Consider the following 26380-nt stretch of genomic DNA (forward strand, 5'->3'; position numbering starts at 1 on the left):
TTGGCACCATTCAGTCACACATTGTTATTACTAAGCAGTCTGTTACCATGTGACGCCATGAACAGAATGTGGTTAAACCATACCTTCTGGTAAACTATCGAGCACACGAGGTCTTTAACAGCAGAGAGGGACAGGTCCTGAGCTTCAATGGTGACAGTCTCTCGAGTGAGACCAATCTGCAGAAGGAAGGAGATCCCATGCACAGAGCCTCTGGAGTTGGTGAGGCTCTGGGTACTGAAACTGCCATTGGAGAGTCGACTGGAGATCCCCGACTGGGGACTTGAAGACAAAGTTGGGGTCTGTGGTGCAGCAACATGACACGTAGGTGGGGAAAACTTCTGTAAGGATGGGGGAGAAGAGTCGTTTGCTGACATCTGACTTGCTTTACTCTGTCAAGATCTCCCTAGTAGTCAAATTCCAAGAAAAAACACGTTATCAGTTCTTAGTTTGAAATGCAAACAAGGATAATGTAAGTTTCCCTTTCTTAGTTCAGTAAAATGACCAGTAAAACTTAAATTTCCCTTTCAGTCGTGCAAGCCAAAGAGCAAAATAATTACAGCTGCAAGTTACTTTAAATTAAAGGTTGTCTTTCTGCAGTTACAATCAGCTGATCAAAAGCAGATTGCCTGTCCTTTAGCACCACATCCAGACAACAGAGGCTTACATAAAGGCCTCACAGAAACACATCAGCTCTGCTGTTTTATACTTGTCCTTCATTTTCCTTAAAAAACAAAAGCTGGAGAAATAGATGGAAATAGATGTTGGTAATTCATTAAAAGTATCTTCATTCACCTAATTGCACAGATCATATCTCAAATGCAGACTCATCTTCATGAAGACAGCCTTTTAGAATGAAAAAAAAAAGAACTGTATCCTTGAGTAACAATGGAAGTCCATGTATGTGATGAATCTATTCCTCCTTCAGAAAGGCTTCTCTGAATTCACAGGACACAGTTAACCTGGAGATCAGCGAAGATATCTGATTTCATTTTTATAAAATATTTTAGCTCATGAAATGGAAGAGCAGAATGTCTGAAGACCGAATCACATTAAATGTAATCTCTAGCTTCACCCAGATAATCTCCAGCATTTTGAAACGTTGTAGTCTGCCTGTAGGGGAAAAGATAAAGTTGTCATTTCACACGAAATGTATTAAGTCGCATAGCAGTGTCATAAACGCTCTACTTCGAAGCAACAGAATCACCAACTTCTTTTACTCAAATGTGTTATTTTAGTAACATTTATTTTACTTATAAGTTCAACTCAATTACTTTCCCACCGTATGATACACATGACAAATCAGATCTAACACTGCCCAGTAGGTTACCACAACTTCTAATTAATGGTAATTTGACAGAGCAAAGTACTTAGCAGTTAAAAGGAAAAAAATTAAAAAGGTGGGGAGAGGGGGCAGTAGACCACAGCTCTGCACTGTAGGTTTATATTGAGAAGCTGGTGGGCAGGGAAGGAAATTTATTAAATGCATTAAAATGTCAAAAAAAAAACCAACAAAGTCAAAACTCAAACACTACGTAGCATGTACTCAGGATTTTAATACTGTCATTCAAGACAACTGAAAAATGTCTTGCATAAACTCCAACTACAGAAAGATATGCAGAGCATACAATTGAGCATTGGTTCCTTTGGAAAAAAAAAATCAATTTACACTCACACGTCTGATTAAAACAGCAAGTTGGCTACAACTTTTTAAAATAAATAATTTCATGAGCATGGGCTCAAGATACTTGTTACAAAGTGCTATTTTACCCAATTCGATATTTCAAGCATTTCATGAGCAACTGAAATATTTGAAAAGAATAATTTCCAGATCCCCCATGCAACTTCTGCCACACGAAAAGGTTTTCTTTCCTTCCCTTATGTACAAAAAAATAAAATCTCAGAAAGAATATCATTCTTGAAACGAAATTTCAGAAGAGAAATGCCACAGTTTATTGCGCATAGTATATATAAGCTATCCTTACTAGAAACAAGGCTGAGAATTGGTAAAACAGTCCGTTTAACAGATTATGCACTCTTTGTATTACCAGTGTAATAACTTAAAGTTCCATTGTCATTGCATTCTGAAAGGTAAATAGGAAAGAGAGGTACACAAATTTCAGTACTGGAAGGAAAAGAAGCTCTTGGTACTGAGCTAAAATTCCTAACAAGGGCTCCATAAGAGAGAACAATTTGATAACTTCCAGATTTTCAGCACAGGTATCTAGAAACTGTTGTCTTCAAATATGCAAGAGTTGCTGGCCATTTAGCAACAACATATGAAAAGATAACTTTTGCCTTAGAGAACACACTAAATGCAATTCAGATGAAGGTCAAAAACAGGAAGAGTAAGAACAGCAAACCTTAAGAAACTTTCTCAAGAAAGCAGCTTCACAGTGCCTTCAACTTTGCCTGAAGACGACTTTTGTTTTGTACATACCGGTTTTCTTTCCCTTACCTCTCAGAGATACCAGAGTGAGCAAATACAAAGCCTTAGGGGTGAATTAGAATTACAGTAATGCCTAACCAACATAATAGAGAACAGAAAAGCCTTATGATGAGAAAGAATTAATGAGTCTACTATGCAAATTTAATTTAGATAGTGAAAACACACTGCAAAAGCTCACCTACAGCTGCCTAATTAGAACATCAATTATATTTACAAAAAGCATGATACATTTGCACTGACAAAGCCTTTTCACACCACCTGTATTTGCAAATAAGCCTTTAAAGAAGGCTATTTTTGCTACTCGGGGCGGGGGGAAAGAATGGATCTTTCTAAGAAAGGAAAGCCATAGAAACTGCTCACTTGGTAGTGAGGATTGAGTTCTTCCGAACACCAAATAAAATAAGTGCACGGTGACATTTACGTGCAGTCCACAACTCTGTATTTTATTTATGGAAAGGAAACCCCACACCTAAAGAGCAGAGAGGCACAAAGGCTAGGAAGGTTTTGCCCCCTTCCCCTGCTCCCAGCTCCCAACCTCCCCGCGCCCAGAAGCGCTGACCCTCCCGTTCCTTGCGGGGCTGTTCCCAAAACGAGCAGCTCCCGGGCAGCTTCCCGAACTCCCGGTACTTAACCCGCTGCGAGATGAGGCGCGGCCGTCGCGCCCCATTCCCAGCGACTCCCCCGGCTGTCCTTACCCCCGGTTCCCGCCGGGAGGGACAGCGGATCCCCCCGCACAGCCCGGGAGGGACCGGCGGGACGCGTCGCGCCTGCCGCGGGTCACGCAGCCCCAGCCGGCCCGGCGCGGCGCCCGTCCGTCCGTCCCAGGTTTAAATCCCCGCTGCGCGACCCGCCCCCGCCGGCACCATCTCCGGAGATGATGTGGCCTCGGCCCGGCGCCCCCACCCCGGGGCACCCAGGGCGAAGCTGCCGCCGCGACGGCGCTTCCCCGGGAGGGGGGAGCGGCGGGGGCTCCCCCGGGACACGGCCCCTGCCGGAGCCGCCGCTCCCGCCGCCGCGGCAGGAACTTTCCGAGTCCGCCCCCGCCCTTCCCCGGCACGGCGGAGGCGGCGGCCCCGACCCCCCGCACCCCGCTCTCCCGCGGCGGACTCCGGCGGCGGCGGCCCCCGCGGCCCCGCCGCGCTCACCTGCGGCCCCGCTGTCCCGGGCCGGAGCGGCCGCTCGCGCATCCCCAGCCCCGCGGCTCCCCGCACACTCCAGCGCCGCCCGGGACGGGACGGGCCGGGACGGGGCTGCGCCGCGGGGGCTGCCGGGAGCTGTAGTCCCGCGGCCGCGCTCGGGCACCGTCCGCCCAGCCCCGGCGAACCACGAGCCCCGGCGTACCCCGCGTGGGCGGGGGGGCTCCGCGCGCGGGGCGGCGCAGGCGCAGGGCTCGCCGTAAGAGTTTCCGTTAGTTTTCCTCGCCCGTGGCGGGCGCTGTCCCGAACCGCTACAGCGGGACGGGGCGGGACGGGACGGGGCGCGGTGGAACGGCACGGTGGAACGGCACGGTGGAACGGCACGGCGCCGGCAGCGGGGCCCCGCGCTTCGGGCTGCAGCCACCGCCCCGCCGCCGCCCTCGCCTCCCCAGCCCCCGCCGCCTCCAGCCGTGCCAGAGGCTGGGTCGGCGCCAGCTCGCGCCCTCCGGGTCTGTGCCAGCGCCGGCCGCGCGCCCGGGCAGCCCCCGCGCCCTCCTCGGGGCGCGCCCCGCGCCCGCCGCAGCCCGCGGGTCCCGCCACCCCCGCCACTCACGCCTCACCCCGCCGGGCTGGGGGCGGCGCAGCCCCCGGGGGTGTCCCCAGGGCCGCGGGCAGGCCCTCTCCACCGCTGCACAGGAAATACTTGACCTAGTGTGTCACAGCATCGCGCTGGTCTTCTCTGTGGCCGCGCTGACCTGGGAGCTGGTAAGGGCTTCCAGCGTCCCCGTCGCCTCCTGGTAGCCCCCGCGGACGTGAGTGCAGCTCAGCAAGAACTCAGTTCTCCGGGCCCTTTCGGACATTACTGTCGCCGTCTGCTATTACGTTTCAGTCCCCCTTCTAATACTCTGATTCACCCAAATCTTGTCTTCCTGCTCTGCGTTAATGATGCCACTCTTGCATCAGCGGCAAATCTCTGCACGCAAGATACTTAGCAAACACAACAAGCAGAAGTACCAAATAAAGCTGGCCGCAAGGCAAAACTGTATCAGTAAGCTCCCTCCAGTCCAAAAGCTCCCTGTGAAAAGATAACCCGTAATCTTCCTTCTTGAATTTGGACTCAGTTTCTGTGTACAAATCTTAAAATGATATCCACTACCATAGGAAGTTGCTGAAGTTTAAATTATGTATCAGACCAAAAACACTTGGAAAAGGCAAACTGTCAACAGAAATTCAAAGGCTTCTAATGCTCAGCTCAGTGAGACGCAGATGGAGAAGCAGATTAGCGTCTTGTCATTTGTAGCGCTGTTTGTAACACACGTTCTCATTTCCTTCATCTTACACTCCTGAGGCCTGCCCTAAAACCCACTGAAACTGAAGGGAGTCTTTCCGCTTACTTCACCCTGTTCTGCATCAGACCTTTACACAGTGCAGCTGATTCAGAGTGTAACCAGATCTGTGCTCTGATTGGTGCCAGTTCATTTGATAAATAATTAGCCCGCGGCTTCTTGTCAAAATCTGGAAGTACTTTAAACTGAAACTGTTAATGGTTGATTCTGCTTTTTACTGGTTTTGAATGCCAAAAACCACCCTGGGACTTCTTAATGAAGGCTATTCCATGAATAGAGGATGTTCTTGCCAAAGCTCTGCACCAGATAACTGAGCAATCTTCGTTTCCTTTTTCCTCTAAAGTGGGACTCCCACACGACACCACTGTAAACACAGAGCTTGCCTCCATAAACATGATTTTTGATGTTTAGCACAACACATGCTCTAGTGCATTTAAAGTGCAGCAAGCTTCTCACATTCTGAGTAACAGCCCTAAAAATAGCTGTTTATGGACAATAACAGATGGATATTAGGAATTAGCACAGTCACTGGGCAACGATTATACTTATTTGTAAAGAAGCTCAGCTTTCTACCATCCAATAGGGTTGGTGCCATTTAATTTGCTGCCCTAAGCCATAATATCTGCTTTTTCATAAATCAGAAGATGGATTAGTTAAAATCAATTTATTACAGAGCACAGGAAAACAGCAGCCAAAATAAACCAAACTGCTGTCAGTATTCGTGCAATGTTACTTTCTACAAATATTCCTGAAGCATCCAAGACCTGTTCTGTTTGTAAAGATCTCCGTGTAAAACACATCTGAAAGCAGCTCTGCATTCAGCATCTATGTATAGAGCAGCACACACATCTGTCCATAGGCACAGCTGACTTTGTGTGACTGTGTAGCAGCACCATGACATCATTAGCCTTGTCTGCAGTAATTGACAGGGCGAGCATTCTGGTTTGTTATTTTTATGACTACCATAATTAGTGATTTCCTGTGGATTTCATCAATGTCCCTTTTTTTTCTGAGTCCACATCATTCCCTCAGATGGTTAGCTTGTTTTCACAGCTCAGCTTTCCCTGCTGAAGCCAGCTGCCCTTTAGAAATCACTCTCTCTTGCATCTACAAGATACCAGGAAACAAGGGTAACTTTTATTGTATTTATTTGCTTTTATAAACAAAAACTGTTTTTCATTCTGTATGGACCACAAGGTCTACATAGACAAACTGCAGTTGGAACAACTGTTTTATAACTCTAAAAATGCATCAAGTTTTTCCAGTTAGAAAATAATACCTCTAGCATTTGGATATTTTGTATCTGAAAATGGATACATAATATAATCATTCCTATTCACCTATCTGATGTTTTATTTTCATGTCATCTAACTGGGTTAAAAAAAAGGCAGTGTCTTGGAAGACTTGAGTGGTGCATTTGTCTGTGAAATTCCATAAGCACATGCTGCCCTGATTATTTTTACACTGCTTTTGACACTGATGCTGCATAGCAAATGCACCCGTTCAGGATTTGCAAGATCTGCAGGATCTGCAAGAAATGCTTGCAAAAAGAGGAAGTAGTATCTCTATGTTTCTATGGTCAAAATATAAAAATGCTTTTTTTTTTTTTTCTTTTTTTTTTTTTTTGCAGGTCATTGTCTCATTTCCCCCCCCCCCTTCCCCCAAAAGAGTTAGGAGTTCAGGTTTGGTTTGGATAAAATCCTGAAATGTGGATATGTCTCTGAATTACCTCATCGTCTTGGTTTGAGCCCTTAGTTGAACTTTGTCCCAAAATCCAACTCCAACTAACACGTGAAAAATTTAGTGTAGGCTTTAAAAAGCATGGAATCAAAATTTACCTTGGTAAAAACATATATTTGAAAAACAAAATACATACTTATATGTAATTGGCCTTTTGGAATTCACCCCCACTAGTTTAAGGACTGATCTCAAAGACCCTTGCATCTGCCAGATGGGTAGCTTCATTCATATCATATATATATATATAATTCTACTGTACCAACTGTGAAATAAAGTTATTTGTCTAAATAAGTGTTTACAGTTAACCTGCACATTCCACTTATTAAAACTTCATCTGTGAAAACATCAGCCCATAGAAACAGAATCTCTTAAACCTGAGTTTGCACCCAGTGCAATGCTTCCACAGTTTGATAAAGGCTGTTCCAAACCCTACAGAGATCAGGGGTGGAGGAGTTAAGCAGGATGAACAGCAGCTCAAACTCACAGGATGCACGTGAGCACTGGGCACCTGCAGGCCCTTGTGCTTCTCTGTGAACACACCCCACCCTTTCCCTCTGGGCTGTAAGAGCTGCCTATGGATTTCTGAGCCTGCAGTAGCCCAGGCTGCCAAACACTGGAAATCTCAGCCTGTGTATTCTAACTGCTGGCTTACCACTGCTGGCAAATCAGCCGTAGCTCAGGCACAAAATCATAGGATCATAGAATGGCTTGGACTGGAAAGGACCTTAAAGATCGACTAGTTCCAACCCCTCTGCCATGGGCAGGGATGCCTCCTACTAGACCAGGCTGCTCAGAGCCCCATCCAACCTGGCCTCAAAATTACCTTGTATTAGGTGGATTCCAGGCAAACAAACAAACAAACCACCTAAACAAACCGCACTGACTCTGCTCACTCTGCCAGTGGAAAATGCCGCATTTGCAATGGTGGAAGTTGCAAGAGTTCCCCTTCTGGAGAAAACTGGAGAGCGTTAAATCCGCGGCATTTGGCGGTGCGTTTCTCCAGAGTTAATAGCCAAGGTAATGACGGAGCACGTGGCTTCAGCTTCAGCTTCCGAGAGGTGGTTTGGCCTGAAATGCTGATATGTTGGAGAGTCAGCAGAAGGAAAAGGTTCTGACAGCACTGCCTCTACCGTCTGTCCATCGGGACTTCAGTAGATGGCACTGTCACACCAAGTGGGGCACAGGAAGGGAAAGTGTACAGATTATGCTGTCACACATTGTGTATGCTTTTCTTCAAATAAACTCCCTTCTTTTTTTTCCCTCTCTAGATGACATCTGATTATTAGATTTTTCAGGGTAATAAACCAACTATTCAAAATGTATAAAATAGAACAGGTGACCACTGAGCAATCTGTTGACACCTTTTCAGTGAGGTGGTATAGAATAGGACTAAACAACATTTTTCCTTTATAAATCCCTGGAAAAAACAGAATTTCCATCAACTTTGATTTTTTTAGCTTTGTGTATTATTTTTTAAAATAGTTTTCAGTTGTGAATTGTTCCAATTTCTGTTACATTTCAATGGATGTGTTGGGGTTTTTTTCCTCAGTCCTCTTTATATCATTAGGCAAAGAACTTTCTGGGGTAGTTATGAGGAGGAGGGAGGGAACATCTCCACTCCAAATTTTGAAAGTAACACCTTTAAAAAATCCCATTCAATCTCTCTGAATGGGATTTTTTGGCATCTGGCCCAGCACTTACATTTGTACGTGTGTTTCCCATGTAGGTGATATTAACACTACCTTAATCTGACTTTACACTTGCCAAGTTTGTAATCTATTAAAGAACTGTAACCCTTGGTGCAACCACAAACCCTTCAGGAAAAACAGTGTTAGCTAGTCCTGACTCAAGGGTATATTCTTCTCAAAATTATCCTGTTGCTATTGTTTTGGGGTTTTTTTCCTAAATGGTATGAGAACTCTGGCAAATCAGCCAGCAATTTTGTCCAGCATCTGGATTATATGGTCAACCACAGGAAATCTCATGGAGGGGCAACAGATTTTTGTTCTTTGTGTAGTCCTGCTGGGATCACTGTCATCTTGGTAGTTGGATTCAGACTAATTTCCTGTGACTTGATGTCTGCTGACATGCCAGAGCTTTTGCATAAAAATCTGTAAACTCTGCTGATTTTTCTTGGTAATCAAACGGCTGCCCATTTCTCCCTATTAACCAGTGACTTGGCTTTGCATTTGGAACAATTTCCTAACAAAGCAATGTGTGGATTTTTGTGACTGGAAAAAAAAAAAAAAGGCACTGAAGCACCGATTTAAATTAACTCTTTGTTTTCCCATATATGAAAAATTTGGATAGAGCCACATCCTGAGTATCAGCCAGAAGGATGCTGAATCTGTAGTACATTTATCACCACCAGAGATGCCATTTGTATGCTGGGCAGCAGATCCACCAGTTTTTCTAGGAAATCAGTGAAAACTGGGTCAACAATCTGCAAATCACAAATTGCTCCATTTCTTTAATATTACCCTTGCAGACACTCTGAATACTTGCAAAGCTGGTTTCCAGGATTTGACTTTCCAGTATTAGGCAGGATAGCAGCAATATGATTTCTCCTGCTCCCTCCCTCTTTCCTTTCTTTCGTCATTTTCCTTTTGTTTTGGCATTGAGCCTGAACATTAAGAAACATGTAAAAATTGGAGACTTTAAAAGGAATATCTTTGATGCAGAACAGTCAGATGTTTTCTGCAACATCGTGGAACATGAACAGTGATGTCAAATATCATAAAGAAGGGATCACAGGCTCAGAAACTTGTATCTTTGGTTTAATAATTTTAATTGGTCTACTGCAAAATACCGCCTCACCACAGATTTTGCTTCATTGGTAGTTGATAGTATAATTACAGAATTTAAAATGCCTGAAGAGTGGATTTTGATTCTAGCAAGTATTTTTGGTTTGGCCTAAAAAGGACACTAAGAAGAGCTTATAAAATAATAAATTAAACCCCTTTGCAGTTCTGTAGGTCTTTGACCTGTCAGACCCTTCACGAATATCCGTTCCGAGCTGGCCATCCGCCATGAACGCTGATCCCGGCCCGTTCCCAGCAGGAGCCCGAGCAGCGCCGCAGAGCCCTCCCTCATTCCAGCGCCCGGAGCTCGCACCGGTGCCCGAACGCGGTGAGATCACGCGGGGCCCCCGAGCCCCAGCCCACCCCAGAGCCGCCCCTCGGAACACAAAACCAGCTTTCAGGGCAAAGCCGCAGGCTCCGGCTTTTCCCACGGTGGGAATCACGAGTCCGTGCGCGCCGCCCCTCGCAGCGCGGCGGGAGGAGGGGAGCGGGCCCGCGGCACTGCTGACGTGCGACGGGGACGGGGCTCGTTTCGGAGGGCACACGGGCTGGGAGAGGCTGGCAGGGCTGCGGCTCCATCAGCCACAGCCGCTCCTGCGGCAGCCTCCACCTCCTTCCCTGCCTCCCTCCGTTCGTCCCTCCTCCGCCTCCACCTCCGCCGGCACAGCGCCGGCTCTGCCCTTTCCACGCCCGGGGCTCGGAGAGGCGGAGGGAAGGGATGGCGGGGGTCTCTCTGATGGGGAGCGCTCTCCGGCTCTCCGGGGCGCTGTGCCTCGCCGCCTGCCTGCACCTGGCGCTCGGGAGGGACGCCGCAGCACAGTGGACCCTGGAGAAGGTGGGTCGCGTTTGCGTTTCCCAGGCGCTTCTTGCCTCGCTTGGCGGAGGTGGGGAGCACCTTCCCGGCGGGCAGGGGTCAGCGGCTGGACGGGGGTACAGCCTCATATCCTCCTGCCCTGGGCGCCAACATGAATTCGGGCTGGGGGTTCGCCCTTGGCGCGGGAGCCAAGGGACCGATGCCGCAGGTTGAGGGTGGGTGAAATGGGTTTGTTTCCTCGTACCCCGAGCTTGGTGGCTGCAGAGAACAAGACGCCTTCAACACGTTTGACGTCTCGGCGAGACCGGTCAGCAAGAGAGATATGCTTTGTCAGGGGCAGCTTGTGACATTAAGGGAAACCCAAACAGGGCAAGACGGATCGAAATGTGAAATTATATTCCATATAACATTCTATTGTACTTCAGTTTTCATTGTGATTATGGTGAGTCAGAGGATAGTGTCTTAGTTTAAGAGTAGCTCTTCCAGCAGTGATGCACATGTATCTAGGAAAAACAAGTAAGAATGATGCTGAGGCACCACAAAATTGTTTTGAAAGGATATAGTACTATAATATGTTGCAGACCCATATTATATTGTTTCTAATTCAACGTGGTATGTGAAGCAGTGAAAAAAACACTCTCAAGGTTTAATTAAACAGTAGTAAGCCTTAAACCACAGATTTCTCCGTGTAACAACTCAGTGGTCCATTATGAAACACTAACATAGTTTCTTTGTGAAGAACTAAACCACATGAAACATAGGAGAGCATACAACCACAAATCACATTCAACTGAAAGTTTCAGGAATTTCCAAACAGAAAATGCATGTCTAGGGCCCATTCCCAGGTGTTTGTAGAAGAGCTGAACTCAAAGTTCAGTCAGAAGCAACTGAACTCCAGTAATCTAGTGCACCATTCTCTTCACCAATAGATAAGGGTCCAGGACAAACTGGCAAAATGAAGCTTCCCTCATTACTTTCTTACTCATTTCCCCTTAGTCATTCCCTCTCTCCTTGATTTTATTCACTCCCCAGTCAAGTAAGCGTTGGGTTGTTTGTTTATGAGATACTTTGTCATTCTGTTCTATTAATTATATCTTATTACACAGACATGTATAGCTCATGTACAGACTACCTATCTGTAATGTAATACATCTATATTATGCATAATACATATGTATATGTATATGTACACATATATGTAAGAATATGTGAGGCTAATTCTTTAGTCATACTAGTCAACGAACACGAACGTAGCCCCAGTGCTCCTTTTCTCAGCCCCCTTGAGTCCCACCAATTCACTCCTTGGTTCATTCCACTCCCAGTAGTCACTCCACTCCCCAGTGCTGTCAGCAGTACCATCTAACCGCAGAACCATTGCATCTGAACGCCTCTGCCTGTGCACACACTAAGCAAGAACCACTTCCTCTTTTCTCCTCAAACTGTTGTCCCTTGACAACTTTAGTTCTGTATCCCTGAAGGAATGTGTGAGCCAGAAGTCCAAAATCCTACAGGTGAGCGTGGGCTACTCATAGAACTTGAAGTCTTGCAGTTTTATGCAGCTTAGTACAACAGGTTTAGTGACAACTCTGTCATAAATACATTGTTCTGCCTCCCTGTTGTGGCAAAATAGGGATTGACCAACACTGTAAAGAATGAGTCACCTACAGATCTTATTTTGCTTATTTCATAACCATTTTTGTAATTACTTTCACTTCCCAAATTTGAAGGTATCTCCCTTATTAGAAATGGAATTTGATTCCTTTCTTCTGAAGTATTTTCATGCATTTGTACTTTAAAAATGTTTCTTTGCACAGTGATTCAATGACCCCAATTACGAGGCATGCTCTTACAGTTGGAAGCAAGATGATTCCCCATTCTAACTGAACCCTTCACTTGTTCAACTGCAGACATATTTTCTGAACTTCCTCAATTGAATTGTCCTCCTACAGTCTTTTGAATCACATAGCTTTAGCTTTTCTCTCTCCCCTTACACCCTGCTCCTCCTAAACAGAACAACTCCCTGACAACATTTTCTCTTGTCTGTGCCTCTTCTACACTCGTCTCAATTCCACTGTATTAAACTTCTAGTCTTTCAAAAGACGGTTTTACAACTTCCACAGTACAATTTCCAAACTTTTAAAAGTTCTTCTTTATATCAGATGAAATGCAATTTTTCTTTAACCCATGTCTAAATTTCCTAGCATTAAAAACAGTAACTGCACATCCTAAAATGTGGTGTCCTTACAGTCTTAAAATTCAGCTTTAAACACTGTATTAAAATTGGCACAATAAGATTTGGTCTCTTTGCATCATCCCTCTGCTTAATTTCACTAAACTTAAATGGAATTAGAGGAAAGGTCCACATGTAGATAAACAGCTAGGAAACAAGAGAAAGGTAGAATTAAATATTTACAGTAAAGTCTAGAAAACACTTGTGCTTTTACCTGCTTTGCTCAGTACACACACAAATGAAGTAGAAAAGAAGTCAAATAGCGAGATAAACCCCATTTTTTTAACAATATTCATCATTCAGGGTGATAAGATAACAAGTCATTATACCTGACTGTCAAGGCCAGTACACTTTCTTGCCAGGTTTTAGGTGTTACTTCAGACACATGTGAAACGATGTACATGAGTGAGTGGAAAAGGAGAGGGAATGATTATTTCTTGCTAACATATACAGTGATGGTGTTAGACTACAGATACCTATGAAAATGTCAGTTTGATGCAGCAACAGCCCAAAAGCAAGTCAGCTGTTAAACAGTTTGAAGAAAGAAAAAGAGTAAAATAGAAAATACCATTATCCTACAGTTTAACCTATGGTGTGCTCATGTTCCATTTTCTCTCCTCTTGCTCCTTTCAAAAAGGACGAGGTAGACAGAGTACACTGAAGGATAGCAAGTGTGATCAATCATTTAAGGCAGTTCTGATCAAAGAACAAATAAACAGAGCAAGATTTTTCATTAGGAGAAAGACAGGAGTAGAGGGAAGACCCTATGATATAAATAAGGAATGGATATTATAGGAGCATCCAATGACAGTGCCTGAAATAGGAATCTATAAAAACAGGAGTGGTTCAGGAAGTTCTTGAGGAGACAACTGCTACAGGTTGGATAGGCGCAAACCAGGGGCATTTGAGATACCCTTGGGGATCCCAGCTGGCATTCAGCTACCACTCCAGAACAGCACAGGGTGTTGACATGCAAGACACGCATTTGGCAGCCCCATGAGGATGCTTCCATCACTCTGGGTCACCTGAAATAGATCTAAAGTTCTGTGCTTGGGCAACAGAAAGGCAGTCCCGTGGGAGGTAGCTAACATGCTGGTGGTTGCCACAGGAGACAGGCTGTCAGTTCTGAGGTTAACCCATGTGTCACCGAGCTGACGTACAGCCCCAAATGTGCCACGCCGTGCTGTGTAGTCACACTCATACGGCCACTGTGGGCAGAGGCCACAATGACACAGCTTCACTCTCTCTGGGAACGAGCTACCTTATGCATTTCTTTGCAGTACTGCACCTCATAACATAGACACGGCATAAAGCTAAACATGATTACCGCTAGAAACAAAGCTGCTTGTGTTTGTCTCAATAGAAACTTCAGTTGAAGGTGGCATGGTTGCAGACACGACTGTATGTATGTAGAATTAAGCTATTAGGAAACAGAGAACCCATTCATGGGTTGAAGTTTTACAGCTAGCTGGTATGTAGAACTTTCTCACATATTTTTAATACTAGTATATTTTGCCTGGAAATAAAAGATTAAGCCAATTATTTCGGAGTAATGACTTTTTAAAAATACTTTTTGTTGTGAGTAAATCAAACTAGCATAAATATAATATTTACTGTAATTCTGAAGAAAACTATGATTAAAAAATAGTTATAGCAGCCTTCCTTTTCTCTGCCTTCTACAGTATTCTCACCAACCAAGAATTTTAGGTTCTGATGCTATTCAAAAAGTTGTGGCAAACACAGATATTTCTGAAATGTGGCAGAACGATTTGCGCCCTATCCTGATAGAAAGATACCCAGGATCACCGGGAAATTATTTCGTACGACAGGTAAGACACACTTACTGAAAATCTCTAAGAACATCTATTATTTGTATTCTGGCAACGCCTTTGGTGACCACTAAAGGGACAGTCACATTCCTTTCATTCAGTAGGATGAACTCTATCATTGTTCAAGTCTAGACTGCATAGAGCCTACATGACACAGCTTGCACTTTAGCTGACATTATTTTTAAATTAAAAAGTTTGCCTCAGGTTTGGTATCCAAAGTACAACACAACCATTGTCCTTTCCCTCACATGAGCAAGTTTTTGGTCACTGGTTCAAATCCCCTGAGACCATGCATGAGGATAAAATACATCACACACACACACATACACCCCCCTTTTTCCAGAGGGGTCCTGTGCTATTAAATCCTCTGAAGTGTTCCTTCAGATGGATGTATCAACAAAAAAAGGGACCAGAGGGGCCCAAACTGGCAGGCAGATTAAATTGTTGGCACAACAAAGTGCAGCACTGGTCCACATACTGTGCTCACTCCACTGGCCCAAGCACAGCAGTGTGCTAATTCTGGGCTAACATGCCCACACTGCAACTGGCCCCAAGCCAGTAAAGGCTCCAGCACATTGTCTTTAAGCCACAAGGAGTTGCCACATGATTGGATTGCTGCCCAGTCAGCACCTCTGCTCTGTGCTCACAGCATGGGCGTCTTCAGGACAGTGTGCCATGCTGGCTCTGGATTGCATTAGCCAAGCAGGAGACAAACAGTGGTACAGCTGAGTTTACTAGAAGACATTCACAACATCTCACTAGCCTTCATCTACCCTTTAGGCAGTGATTCAACAGCTCTAAGACAGCTCTAACTACCATAAATTTATTCGCCACTCTGCAATTGGCAGACTGCAGAAATGCAGCCTTTTTATGTTTTGTGTGTGTGTGTGTGTGCATATCTCTATAGATTCAGTTTTGTGGTTTCTTCAGTGATACTCTGGAAGGCAGCCAAATGAAAAGGGGAAAAGGAAGAAAAACAAAAAAATAGCTGAGCCTAGGCTAGAAAACCACAAATCACATTCAAAATAGGATCATCCCGTTAGAAGGTAACAGCATGTATTAAATTAGACCCCCCACCAAAGGAAAAAAAGAAGAGTCTCCCATTGTCAAAGCACAGTGGGGTTTGAAATGGATGATACTTCTTTGTTGAGACACAGAAAAAGCATCAGACTCCTTTAGGGGAAAAGGCTAGTGCCAACCACGGTTAGTGCACACTGGAAACTCCATCCATATATTTCCCTTAATCCATAACAGACATCCTTTGCTCTGCCTACTGATAGCTGATAGACTATACAATGCCATAAAAGCTTTCAGTGGGTGACCACAAACAAAATGGAAGTTTGTTCTAGAACTAAAATACATGGCAATATTCCCATTGACTTCACTAAGAGCAGAACAAGTCTTCAAAGTCTATCTTCCCCTTAGAGGCTTTTCCTAATGTTTACTTAAAGAGAGAGGAATCTGCCTTGAAGAAGCACTCTAGGGACCCATAAAAATAAGTTGCTCAACAGAGAAACAGAGATGTCCCTCTAATAAGAGTTAGCAAGAACTCTGGATGAAGTATAACTGAGGTGGTTAGAGGTATTCTCTTTAGAAGGAAGATAACTAAAATAAATTATCTCTTTTACAGATTCACTGTCTTAATTCTTATCTTTACATGAGCTACACTTAGAGGACTTGATTTTTAAAATGTTGTTCTGAAATGTTTAATTCTTTCTTTAATTTAAAGGAATAAAGCCATCTTTTATAGCCTTTTAAACAACTTAGGTCACTTGAAAGTCAGATTTCTCACAGAAGCTAAAGAACCCCAACCACCTCACATCAACCAACCAAATCAAAGAGGATTTTTTTTTATTATACTGCTGTAACATCTCTGTGTAGTAATTATCTAAATAGCCACACCAAGGTCTCTGCAGCCAATTCTGAGTTTTAAGGGCACAAATGAGTTCAGATTTGAAGAGGTAAACATTAAATCTGCTCTGGTTACACATGACAAAAAACACTGGCCTGGAAACTTCAGAGATCAAGATCTTAATGTGTAATATTAATGGGCCATAATTCAAAACACCTTCAGGCTCCAAAGACAGGAGTCAAAAGGGAAAAATAAAAAGCAAATGAGCCAGTCAAAGGCTTAAGTTGCAAAGCTGTCACTTATTTTATGTAGTGACATTATATTTTTTGCTGTAAAATGTATCCTTTAAAAATATAATGAATTTACAGAAATAAGCTTGAGTCACTATTAATTAGGTAATGAAAATTTGTCTGCAACATCTTTCTGAAGCAAGCAGTATAGATCTGATTATTTTTTATAATTGCAGCATATTAAGCACCGTCTTCAAACATTAAAGGCTGGCTGGGAAATTGAAGAAGATACATTTCAGAGATACACACCATATGGATACCAAACCTTTTCAAATATTATCAGCACTCTTGACCCCTCTGCAAAACGCCATCTAGTACTTGCTTGCCACTACGACTCAAAATTCTTTGGACAACAATGGCAGGAGAGAGTGTTTGTAGGAGCAACTGATTCAGCCGTGCCTTGTGCTATGATACTGGAGCTAGCACGTGCCCTGGATAACAAGCTTCAGTTAATCAAGGTAGTGTGCTTGTTTCTTTTGCATTTGCTTTTGCAACAGCAATAGGACTTAGGGCACTTGCACGTTCTTTCCATAGCCTGCATGCCTGGTTCTCCGATTGTTGTGCCTGTGATAAAACTCCCACTGACTTCAAGAAGAACAGAGATCTGTATATATATAAACAAACATATACTATATAAAACCCACAGATTTTACATCAATAATACACGTTTCATAGACTTGCTACTTTCTAGCTAAAATGCACAGAACCCCCCTCAGAAGTTCCTATTGTATCCAGTAACATCTAGGGTCGCTGACAAAGTTTTGTTGCATTCCAGATCTTTAATTTTTAAAATTTCTTAGTTGTATTCTGCTTTGCGACACAGACGAACTAATTGCTGTGCAGGAGAGTTACACTCAGGTCCCTCCATCCCATAAGGATTGCAAGCTTCCTGTATTACCAATTTGAATAGTTTATTTATAAAGCAAGTATAATGTTATCAGTCTGTTGTTACCTATGCTATGAAAATCTGCTCAAAGTGCTGCAATTGCTAGACATAAAAATCTGTTGAGCCTACAAACTCTTAAAAGCTTGTAGGATTACAGATCTGTAGGATTACAGATTCATGGGTGCCATCTACTGGTTCAGTATTCACTATTTACAGAAAAACAGTTTTCATTCGCCTACAGAGCTTTCACAGGAAAAGGTCTCTCAAATGTGAGGGACACTTTACAAAGTGTCAGGAATACACTCAGCTCAGGTACTACAATTACTTGTCAACAATAGTTTCCAGAAACTGATTTGATGCCTTCTGACATGCAAATATATAAGAATGAGAAGAATAGGAATATGCCAGTATTTTTAATCACAAAACAAAACACTCCTGTTGTATGTATGCTTTCATTTGGAAGCTTCATTTAGAATAAATTTGCCTGATGCTTATTTATAGAACAACTTGCACACTGACTTTAAAGATTGGCATCTTTCACTGGTAATACATCACGTTAAAATGAAAATTGTTTTATGTATTTCATGTAAGATGACAGCATTTGACAAAAGGGCAATTAATTACTTTGCACAGCCTGCCATTTGTACAGTCTGTTAAAAATATACTTTGGGATCCATCTGCTTAATACATTAGCTATGACCTTTTTGCTCTACTCATGGTAGCACAACAGACTTTGTTACGTTTTCATCCACATCTATTTACACTTTGATTTGAAGCTGTGATTTTTACCTTGAAGTTTCTCCAGTTATATATATTGTAAGTTTAATAGGCAAAGACATTTCTCTATGTTATTAAAATGTGTTAAACAGCAATAATAATACAAATACTTTCTGAAACTCAAATGGCCTGGATAGTTTCCTCCAGAACGTAACACAAAATGACTGCTCTCAAAAGACCTCTCTCCTGTGCAAAGGACAAAGGGCAGCAAACCACTGCCATTAATCAATATATCACAGTGAGCATAATCAATATCATCTTGCCTGTGTGAGCAACATTTTATGAGAAGTTTTCCACTACTGTTTATATTGGATCAGCTCCAGCTAGTCGGGAGTTGTAGCCCATACAGGACATGACTGCTGCCAGTGACTCCGCCTTTTTAACCACATCATGCAATTTCGCTTGAAGTATTGTTAATTCAGAGGGGTTAAAATATTTATAGCAACTGCCAAGACTACAGTTCCCAAAACTGTTCATTTAGTGGAACCTGACTGGGTTTAGCCATGTTGTAGGTTAGTAGGAAATGCTTACAGTTCAAACAAGGCTTCATATAGAAGACAGAGAGAGAAGGGGACATGGGAAAGAAATTTCACAGAGATGTCTCTTTTGTGACCTTAAATACATTTATCATAAATATCCTGTTTTTAGTGCTGTGATATTTTTGGTTGTTGAAAGGGAAAGGCATATCTACTCCACACTCTCTGCTTTGGTTCTGGGGTAAAGTTGCCTCAGTGGTTGCAAGTTTCCCTGAAAAAAAAAGAAATGGTCATTCTTATCATGAATGAAAATTGGCTCTTTGACCCTCAAACCACCAACTCCACAAAGACGTAATTCCCCTCCCCTGATGCACAGCTGGAGCAATTATACTAATCTTGTGGCACAATCAAGTTATAACCTTAGCACTCCATCCTGACATCCTGTTGTTACTGACACATCTCCTCGCTATTTGAGATAAAGTTTCTGTGACCTGGTTTTGCAGACCTCTCTCAACACTCGGTTCATGTCTGCTATAGTCAGAAATGAAACTTTTGACCAGAACCAAAATGATATGAGACTAGAGAATGTGTCACCATGCTACATAAATCGCTACCATCATTACACCATAATGTGTTTTACAGCCAAAGGAAGGTGTGCATCAGGGACCTTGAAAATACACCCTTAGTGATGTTCCTTATGTGGCTACAGTATATGTCCTTTATTTAATGTTCTGGCCAGTTATTTTACTTTTAAATTCCTCCAACAGACCAGCTCAGCTTCAAGACCAGACCTTTCACTTCAGCTCATTTTTTTTGATGGTGAAGAAGCCTTCGTCCGGTGGTCCCCTTCTGATTCCCTCTATGGATCGAAACACTTGGCTCAAAAAATGGTTTCTACTCCACATCCACCTGGTTCAACCACAAATCAGCTGCAGGGCATAGTAAGTGGATGAATAATAGTAAATTGCCTATTTTAAAAAATATTTAATTTGTAGGTAACTGGCCTAATTCCCAAGAAGCTATGAACCCACCGAAGTTAAAGGAAGAAGCAGGCTTACGAGATACGATAAAATAGAGTTGGCAAGAGCTTTTCAGATGTATCTGCTTAGACCTTTGATTCCTACTGACATTCTGGTTGTCTGCTCCCTTCTACATTCCCTACTCACTGCTGAGGCACTTCTGTCACTGCTTCTTATGACTCATAAAATGGCTTTCCCTTGACAGACTTTGTTGTTCTCAGGGGAAGAAGCAATTTCCTCTTCTTTCTCCCCACCTACCATAGTTTTTCTTTTAAAGGGATATAACACACAAACTGCAAAGAAAGTAAGGCAGCCTGCCTCAGCTGCAGGAACAGAGAAATAGCCTACTTTTTTCCCTCCTTAGAAAGACAGCAAAATGTGTCAGTTTGGAATAATGTTCTGCTAGTAAATTCTTCTCAGTCACCATGGTAGAAAAGCCAGATGTTTGGCTAGAGCTAGCAAAGACCTGGTCATGAACAGGAACCAAGAAGTTTCATTGCTGTTGGTGGTGTTGTGGGAAAGAGTTCTGTATTAAAGATTCTTTCTTCTGTAGGACCTGCTTGTACTACTGGATTTAATTGGTGCACCAAACCCAGTCTTTCCCAATTATTTTCCAAACACTACTCGATGGTTTCAGAGGCTTCAAGCAATTGGTAAGCAGAGGAACGTGGGCTTTGCATGAATTTCAAAATGCAGTGTGTAGTTTCTAAGTGTACTAAGTCCCGGAAATCAGATTTTTAGATCAAGTTTCTGGTTTACAGTAATAACATTTACTAATGTAAACGTTAAATTTGGTTTATCTTAAACCTATATGAAGATTTTTATATTTAATTAATAAAACAACTGAGGAAGGCTCCCAGGCCCTTGCAAGCCACAAAACAGAGTCCATTACTGATTATCACTCTGTGACTCTTGGGAACTGCATCCCCTCTGTGTTTCAGTATTCACCTCTGTAAAGACGGTAATAGCACCAATCTTGAGGTCTTCTAACTACTAAACAAACTCAAAAGACAGTCACCAACTCCTTTTTCTTCTTTGATGGACAAAGCTTCCTTGTGAGAGGAAAAATAATTCAAATGTGCTAACTTGCCTCGTTGTCCTTGTGCATTACAGAGCAAAAGCTACACAACATGAATCTGTTGAAGAATCACCCTGTTAAAGGACAGTATTTCCACAGTACTTTACATCGAGGCTTGGTTGAAGATGACCACATTCCATTTTTATTAAGAGGTACCAGAAATTCTTGTATTTTAAAGTATGTGTTTGGTACAAAACTCATCATTTACTGAATGAGTAAGTGCATGTGATCCTGTTTTTCAAGCTTGTTCGCCCCAACTTGACGCTTCTGAATCCAACTTCACAGCTTTGAAAAACATACACGAAAAAAAGCAGCACTAAAACATATCTATCATCACTTTGCAGGAACACAGCTTCAGTGGTATGGAGATAATGGAAATTTCTGTCAGCAGTAGTGTCCTACAAAGATAATGACCCTGATCTAGCAGGATATCACTACACAGCACATTAGTCAGCTAATTACTACTTCCAGGAGCAGTGAAACACTTAAGGGTTATGTCTCCAAAGACTACAAAGATTTTAAAGATCTGTTGTCAAAGTTACAGTAATGCCACTACTTGTTTAAAGACAATGTTTAAAGTTAAAGACTTAAGACTCCTGCAAAGCCTGACATACTCAAATTAGATATCCTTGTTCCCTAAAAAGAATGGAGATTTCATAGCTGTCACCTTGAAGATGGGAAAAGTGCAGAGAGTAGTCTCAAAATTCTGCCTTTAAGCAGTTTTCTTTTATTTGCCTTTTTTTGGGCATCACACAGAAATACCAAAGGACACACTATGCCTGAAATCCCTTCTGGAATTAGGCAGATACCTGAGACTGTCATCCCCAATCTAAGCATTTTCTTCTGGCAGACACCTAGGCCATAGACTCTGGCTCTGTGTTCATTCTTTTCCTTTGGGATTGACCAAAGAAAGGGAAAGCAGCTGTAGTACTGCTGCTCACTTGTCAAGCTACAGGTCAGTAATTAAAGCACTTGTCTAAGTTTGGGATGTGGATTTGATGTCCTTCTTAGTTTAAGCACTCAGCAAAGCATCCTCAAAACTAAGGTAGGACAAATAAGGGTAGTAGATTAGTGAAACTCTTCTGATTGAAGCTTTCTACTGCACAGTAAGGACTGCAAGAGTCATACTGCTAGAGAAGGGTTGACCAGAAAGGAATGCAACACACGTTCAATGAAGAGAGTGTCTCCCTAGGAAAGGAGGGAGGTATCTTCATATCCAGTCCCTAATTTTACCATTGCTTATGCTCTGTAAACTACTGAGTAACATGAAATAAGCACACAGCTCTGGAAGCAGGCACAACAAGGGCAGCTACACCTCTCCACTTCTAAGTGAGTGCTCTCTTCACTGAGTTGTGCTTACTGTCTCCTGCTCAATGGCTCTCCAACTCCACAAATCTTTCATTTTTCACATCAAGACAGGGCCCAGGTCCAACAAATCCAACACAGCCATCATATGTGTATGTCCAGGGATATAAAAATCCTACATGGGAGAAGCTGATAGGGGAGAACAATAACTACACCTTATCTTTTCTAATAACACAACACCTAGTGAGGAAAATGGATTCCTTAAGGGCACACAGCTGAAAAATGAGAGAGGAAAAGCAGTAAAATAGGAAAAAGGCTGGAGAAAAAACAATGTTCCCCCACCAAAAATGATCAGGAAACAGAAGTCTGACTTAATTCCTCTTTTGTCTATAAGCTGCAGTATGCATACTTGATGCATATATATATATTTATATAATGTATACAGTGATACAGTCTTTTCAAGTGGAAGTTCCTTATCTGAAGATAACAGTGGTTCTATTTTACAGAGCAAAAGTAAGAGACCCTACTTCACCATTTATGGAGAACTACAAAAATGCTTCAAAAATGCTCAATCTTAGCATTGTCATGGTGATCAGTTTTCAGTTGGAGGAGCTGCAGTCGTTTCTCTGCCCTTCTGTGGCTCCTAAACATCCTACAATGAAAAGAATCTCAAACAAAAACCCCAACAAGTAACTACAGGTGCCTTAAAAATAAAAGGAGGCAAGAGTACTCAAAGGAAAGAAGGTGACAGTTTTAGGGAACACACAATTTAATTATAGGATGCAGTCACAAGCTTCAGAAGGTAAAAGGAAGCTGCGGTGACACTCCCTATAAAGCAAGTTTATTAAGTAGTTACCTGACTCTATTGCTAAATGGCAATGTATCAGTTGGCTTAAAGGAACTTCTCTCCTACTTCTTCTCCAAATTTCACTTTTCTTTTTATAGGGGTTCCAGTCCTACATCTGATTCCATCCCCTTTTCCTGCAGTATGGCATACCATGGAGGACACAGAAGAAAACCTTGACAAAACCACTATCGACAATCTCAACAAAATCCTGCAGGTGTTTGTACTGGAATATCTCAACCTGTGATACACAAAACGTCAACAAATTGTACTCCATTTTAAATACTGTTTGCCCACCTTCACATTTGCTATTTAATTGAACTGGAGAGCAGTAAAGCAAAGAAAAATAAGATAGCTCTTGCTAGACTGACTATTGATTCAACTGTTCCTGGCCCAATGTTCCATGTAGCCAAATAAGAGAGTATTAAATAAGAACTAGTTCAGCCTGGAAAGCATTTGATCTTTCCATGTCTTACCTCTGAATAAAAAAACTCGAGTTTTTCCAGATTGTTATCACTGGTTTTTGTCACATGATCTCAGGAAGGAACGCCTGCCAACTTAAGTGTCGGATACAGTTTTTACAAGGTGTGACCAACTTTTGCAGTGTTCAGCAATGGAAATGTGTGTCATGTTATCAAAAGAAACACTAGAAGATCACACTAAAACAGACTTCTATTTTGAGTTGAACTAAACCACCTCATCCTGGAATGGGATGTGATTTTTAATCCTCTCTGCTCCCTCTCCTCCTTCCCCTACAAAGAGGGCTGCAAGAGCTCTGCAGACAGCAGGCCACCAGGAAACAGCAATACCCAAACTGTTTGTTGGATACTTTTTGACTGAGAATGGTGGTGAGGAGTGATGGTAACAGGAAGGTGTGGGGAGAGTTCCATTGTGCTTTGACTGCAACACAGGAAATATAAAGAGATCAGGTGGTGTGTGGGAGCAATGCCCCAGCACACACCATTCGATCACGTGAGAATCATTCCCAATTTGACCCCAAAAAACCCCCAAACCCCACCCACCTGCTGTTTTTAATACAAACCACAACAGAAATAATCATACTAGGCAAGTGATCACTTTAGAAATAATCATTTTATCTAAATACCATTTTAAAGGCAAAGTGCTATCAAAAATAAAATGACCTAAAAGCAAAAGGGCTGTTTAGGCAACAAAAAGATACTCACCCAATTTAACAAGCCTGTGTTTTTACATCCCTTACTGGAATTATTCAATAAATTTAGTGTAACACTGGCAAAAAGAAAGTCTGGAATGAAATCAATGAAAGCCAGAAGAACAGTATTCAAAAGTTACTCACAGAATTATGGTTTCCACTGGTGAGAAAAAGATGAGAACATTTGAAGAAAAAAATAAAATTATCAAGCTGGTGGAAGACGAACTGAGAGAAAACAAGTCAGTATTTTACTCCTCTGAACTTCTTCCCTTACAAAGTTCTATCCTGAGCAAAGCGACTTAAAAAGGAGATAAGCCATGGGGACTTATGTCAGAATGTCAGATTTGGCCTGTATTTTATCATTTTCCTAAAGCAAACATTTCTGAGCCTAAGACAATATTTACATCCATATTTTAAAGTGGTAACAGAAATACACATTTACAGCAATGAAAATTTGTAAAATTTTAGTATTACAGGACAGCCTGAAAATAAAATTCCATCTGATTTTGGTTGCTAAAGATGAAACAAATGCATTTTATGTATACCCATCACTTTAACATTTGTGAGAAATGTTTGTTTTGCATGCAAGTTCTGAAACAGAATACAATGAAAATTCTCAAAAGCTGGACAGGTGTGTTTATTTTCAGGTATTACTGTACATCTGTATGAGTATATCAAAGCTATTTGAACTCTTTGCAATCATAGCCTCCTCTACTGCAGCCCATGAGAAAATAGCCTAAAAAGGGAAATTAAATCTTCTGAAGTTTGAATACTCTGCACGGTATAAGGCACCCTCTGCACCCTCCTACATGGTGAGAAAAGATAACAGGATGGCTATATACAGCAATATTAAACATGAGTTTGTGTGGCTGATTTATTCTGCTGAACTTTGGTGGTACCTCTGAAAAATGCAGTACACATTTGCAGTGTGCACTGCTCCTCTGCTTCTTCAGGAATTTGAAAGTTACCTCAAAATAGGTTTAATTATGAAATGCTGGATCAGAGGGTTGTTATAACTGGAAAAGGCGCTTTTTTTTTTTAAACCTCTATTAAGACTTAGTTGAAACCATAACTAAACCATGTAGTACACCAAATTTACTCAGTTCAAAGAAATGAGATACAGTTTGGTGAAATATGATTCAATGTTTCCCAAAATGTGAATAAAACATGAAAAGGCTTCCTTTTTCCCCCACCCCTCACCTTGGGTTTTGGGGTTGGTTCTTTTTGGTAAGGGAAGAGAGGGTTATCTCCTAACTGGATGCAAGCCCTGGAGAGGTTTATTTAAAGAGGGGAGGGTCATCATCTTCATAATTTATATGTTCTGTCATTTAAAAAATAATTGCTGGAAGGAAAATTTACATCAACCCAGTAACCATGTGAGTCCAAGAATCTAGACTTGCAAAAGCACAAAAACCTGAAGGAGTCAGTAAAGCAAAGACTACTGCAAGGTGGGTTCTCATGACTACTAAGGCAGGGAAGAACAAGCAGGTAGGAGAAAATCAAAGCCATTTGATAAAATGCCCAGAAAACAAAAAATACAAGTGAAAAGACCAGAACTGGTATCTCTTCTACTCTCAGTTTCAACGTTGAATATGACCAAGTATCAGAGATCCATAGGGTCTGGACAAGCACAGGACAGATAATCAATTCAGAATTCAGAATTCAGACAGAGGCTTTATATTGAAGAACCTATCCCTGCATGGTTTCTGTCTCTGTTGGATGGTGGCAGCAGGGGACAGAAATCAAAAGAGCGACTTCAACTAATCTTATCAGCAGAATTGCTGCACAGGTTCTCTCCTTGAATAGGATTTGTCACATCTCAGTCAAGGGGAAGGGAATAAAAATCATTAGTCTACCATCCACAAGATGCTGTCGCTGGCTTAGTCCTCCCAACGGTGTACGTGGTTATTACTTGGGCAAATGGAATGCAGAACTGAATGAGCTCAAGACTCAACATGTAAAGCTGCAAAAAATCCATATTACATTAGTTATTTATATTGTAATATGTGCTCTGGCTCCTTTTCTATCAGGACAGTGCAGTTTCCCACAAGAATCTTAAGTCTAAATAATGGTACATGCCCCTCAAACTCTCTAATTGATGCATTTACCTAAGAGCGAAGTTTTCCTGTTCAATCAAGTTGGAAAAATTTAAGGGAGTAACAATGCCAAAATCTCTGTCAGACAAATGACAGTGAATACCAGTCCTCTTTTCTCTCTAGTTGGGGCAGCATTCCTATCATTAGGAATGAAGATGATATAAATTAGCAACTCTTATCCACCACATAGCAAATAAACATTTAGATTGTGATCACCTAGCAGCAAAATACAGTTAAAGACAAA

The 26380-nt window shown here is 42.3% G+C and overlaps 2 protein-coding genes across 2 annotated transcripts in view; one reads left to right on the forward strand and one right to left on the reverse strand.

The window, feature by feature from the left end:
* PRKD3 (protein kinase D3) overlaps positions 1-3683 on the reverse strand; it is a 44926-nt gene extending 41243 nt beyond the window's left edge. The window contains exons 1-2 of the mRNA XM_050315304.1: positions 3592-3683; positions 84-1110 (exon numbers count right to left, since the gene is read on the reverse strand). Of these exons, the coding sequence (XP_050171261.1) occupies positions 84-374 (291 nt within the window). The 5' untranslated portion in view covers positions 375-1110; positions 3592-3683. The remainder of the gene's footprint in view (positions 1-83; positions 1111-3591) is intronic.
* Positions 3684-9989: 6306 nt separating this feature from the next.
* Positions 9990-25893, forward strand: QPCT (glutaminyl-peptide cyclotransferase). The gene is made up of 7 exons (XM_050316795.1): positions 9990-10304; positions 14196-14342; positions 16661-16942; positions 19391-19564; positions 20196-20295; positions 20756-20872; positions 22971-25893. The coding sequence occupies exons 1-7, from the start codon at positions 10188-10190 to the stop codon at positions 23114-23116; spliced, it is 1083 nt and encodes a 360-aa protein (XP_050172752.1). The 5' UTR covers positions 9990-10187; the 3' UTR covers positions 23117-25893.
* The last annotated feature ends 487 nt before the right edge of the window (positions 25894-26380 follow it).

The sequence above is a fragment of the Myiozetetes cayanensis genome, unplaced genomic scaffold, assembly GCF_022539395.1.
Source record: "Myiozetetes cayanensis isolate MyiCay16 unplaced genomic scaffold, myiCay2020 scf2-11, whole genome shotgun sequence".
Taxonomy (NCBI): domain Eukaryota; kingdom Metazoa; phylum Chordata; class Aves; order Passeriformes; family Tyrannidae; genus Myiozetetes; species Myiozetetes cayanensis.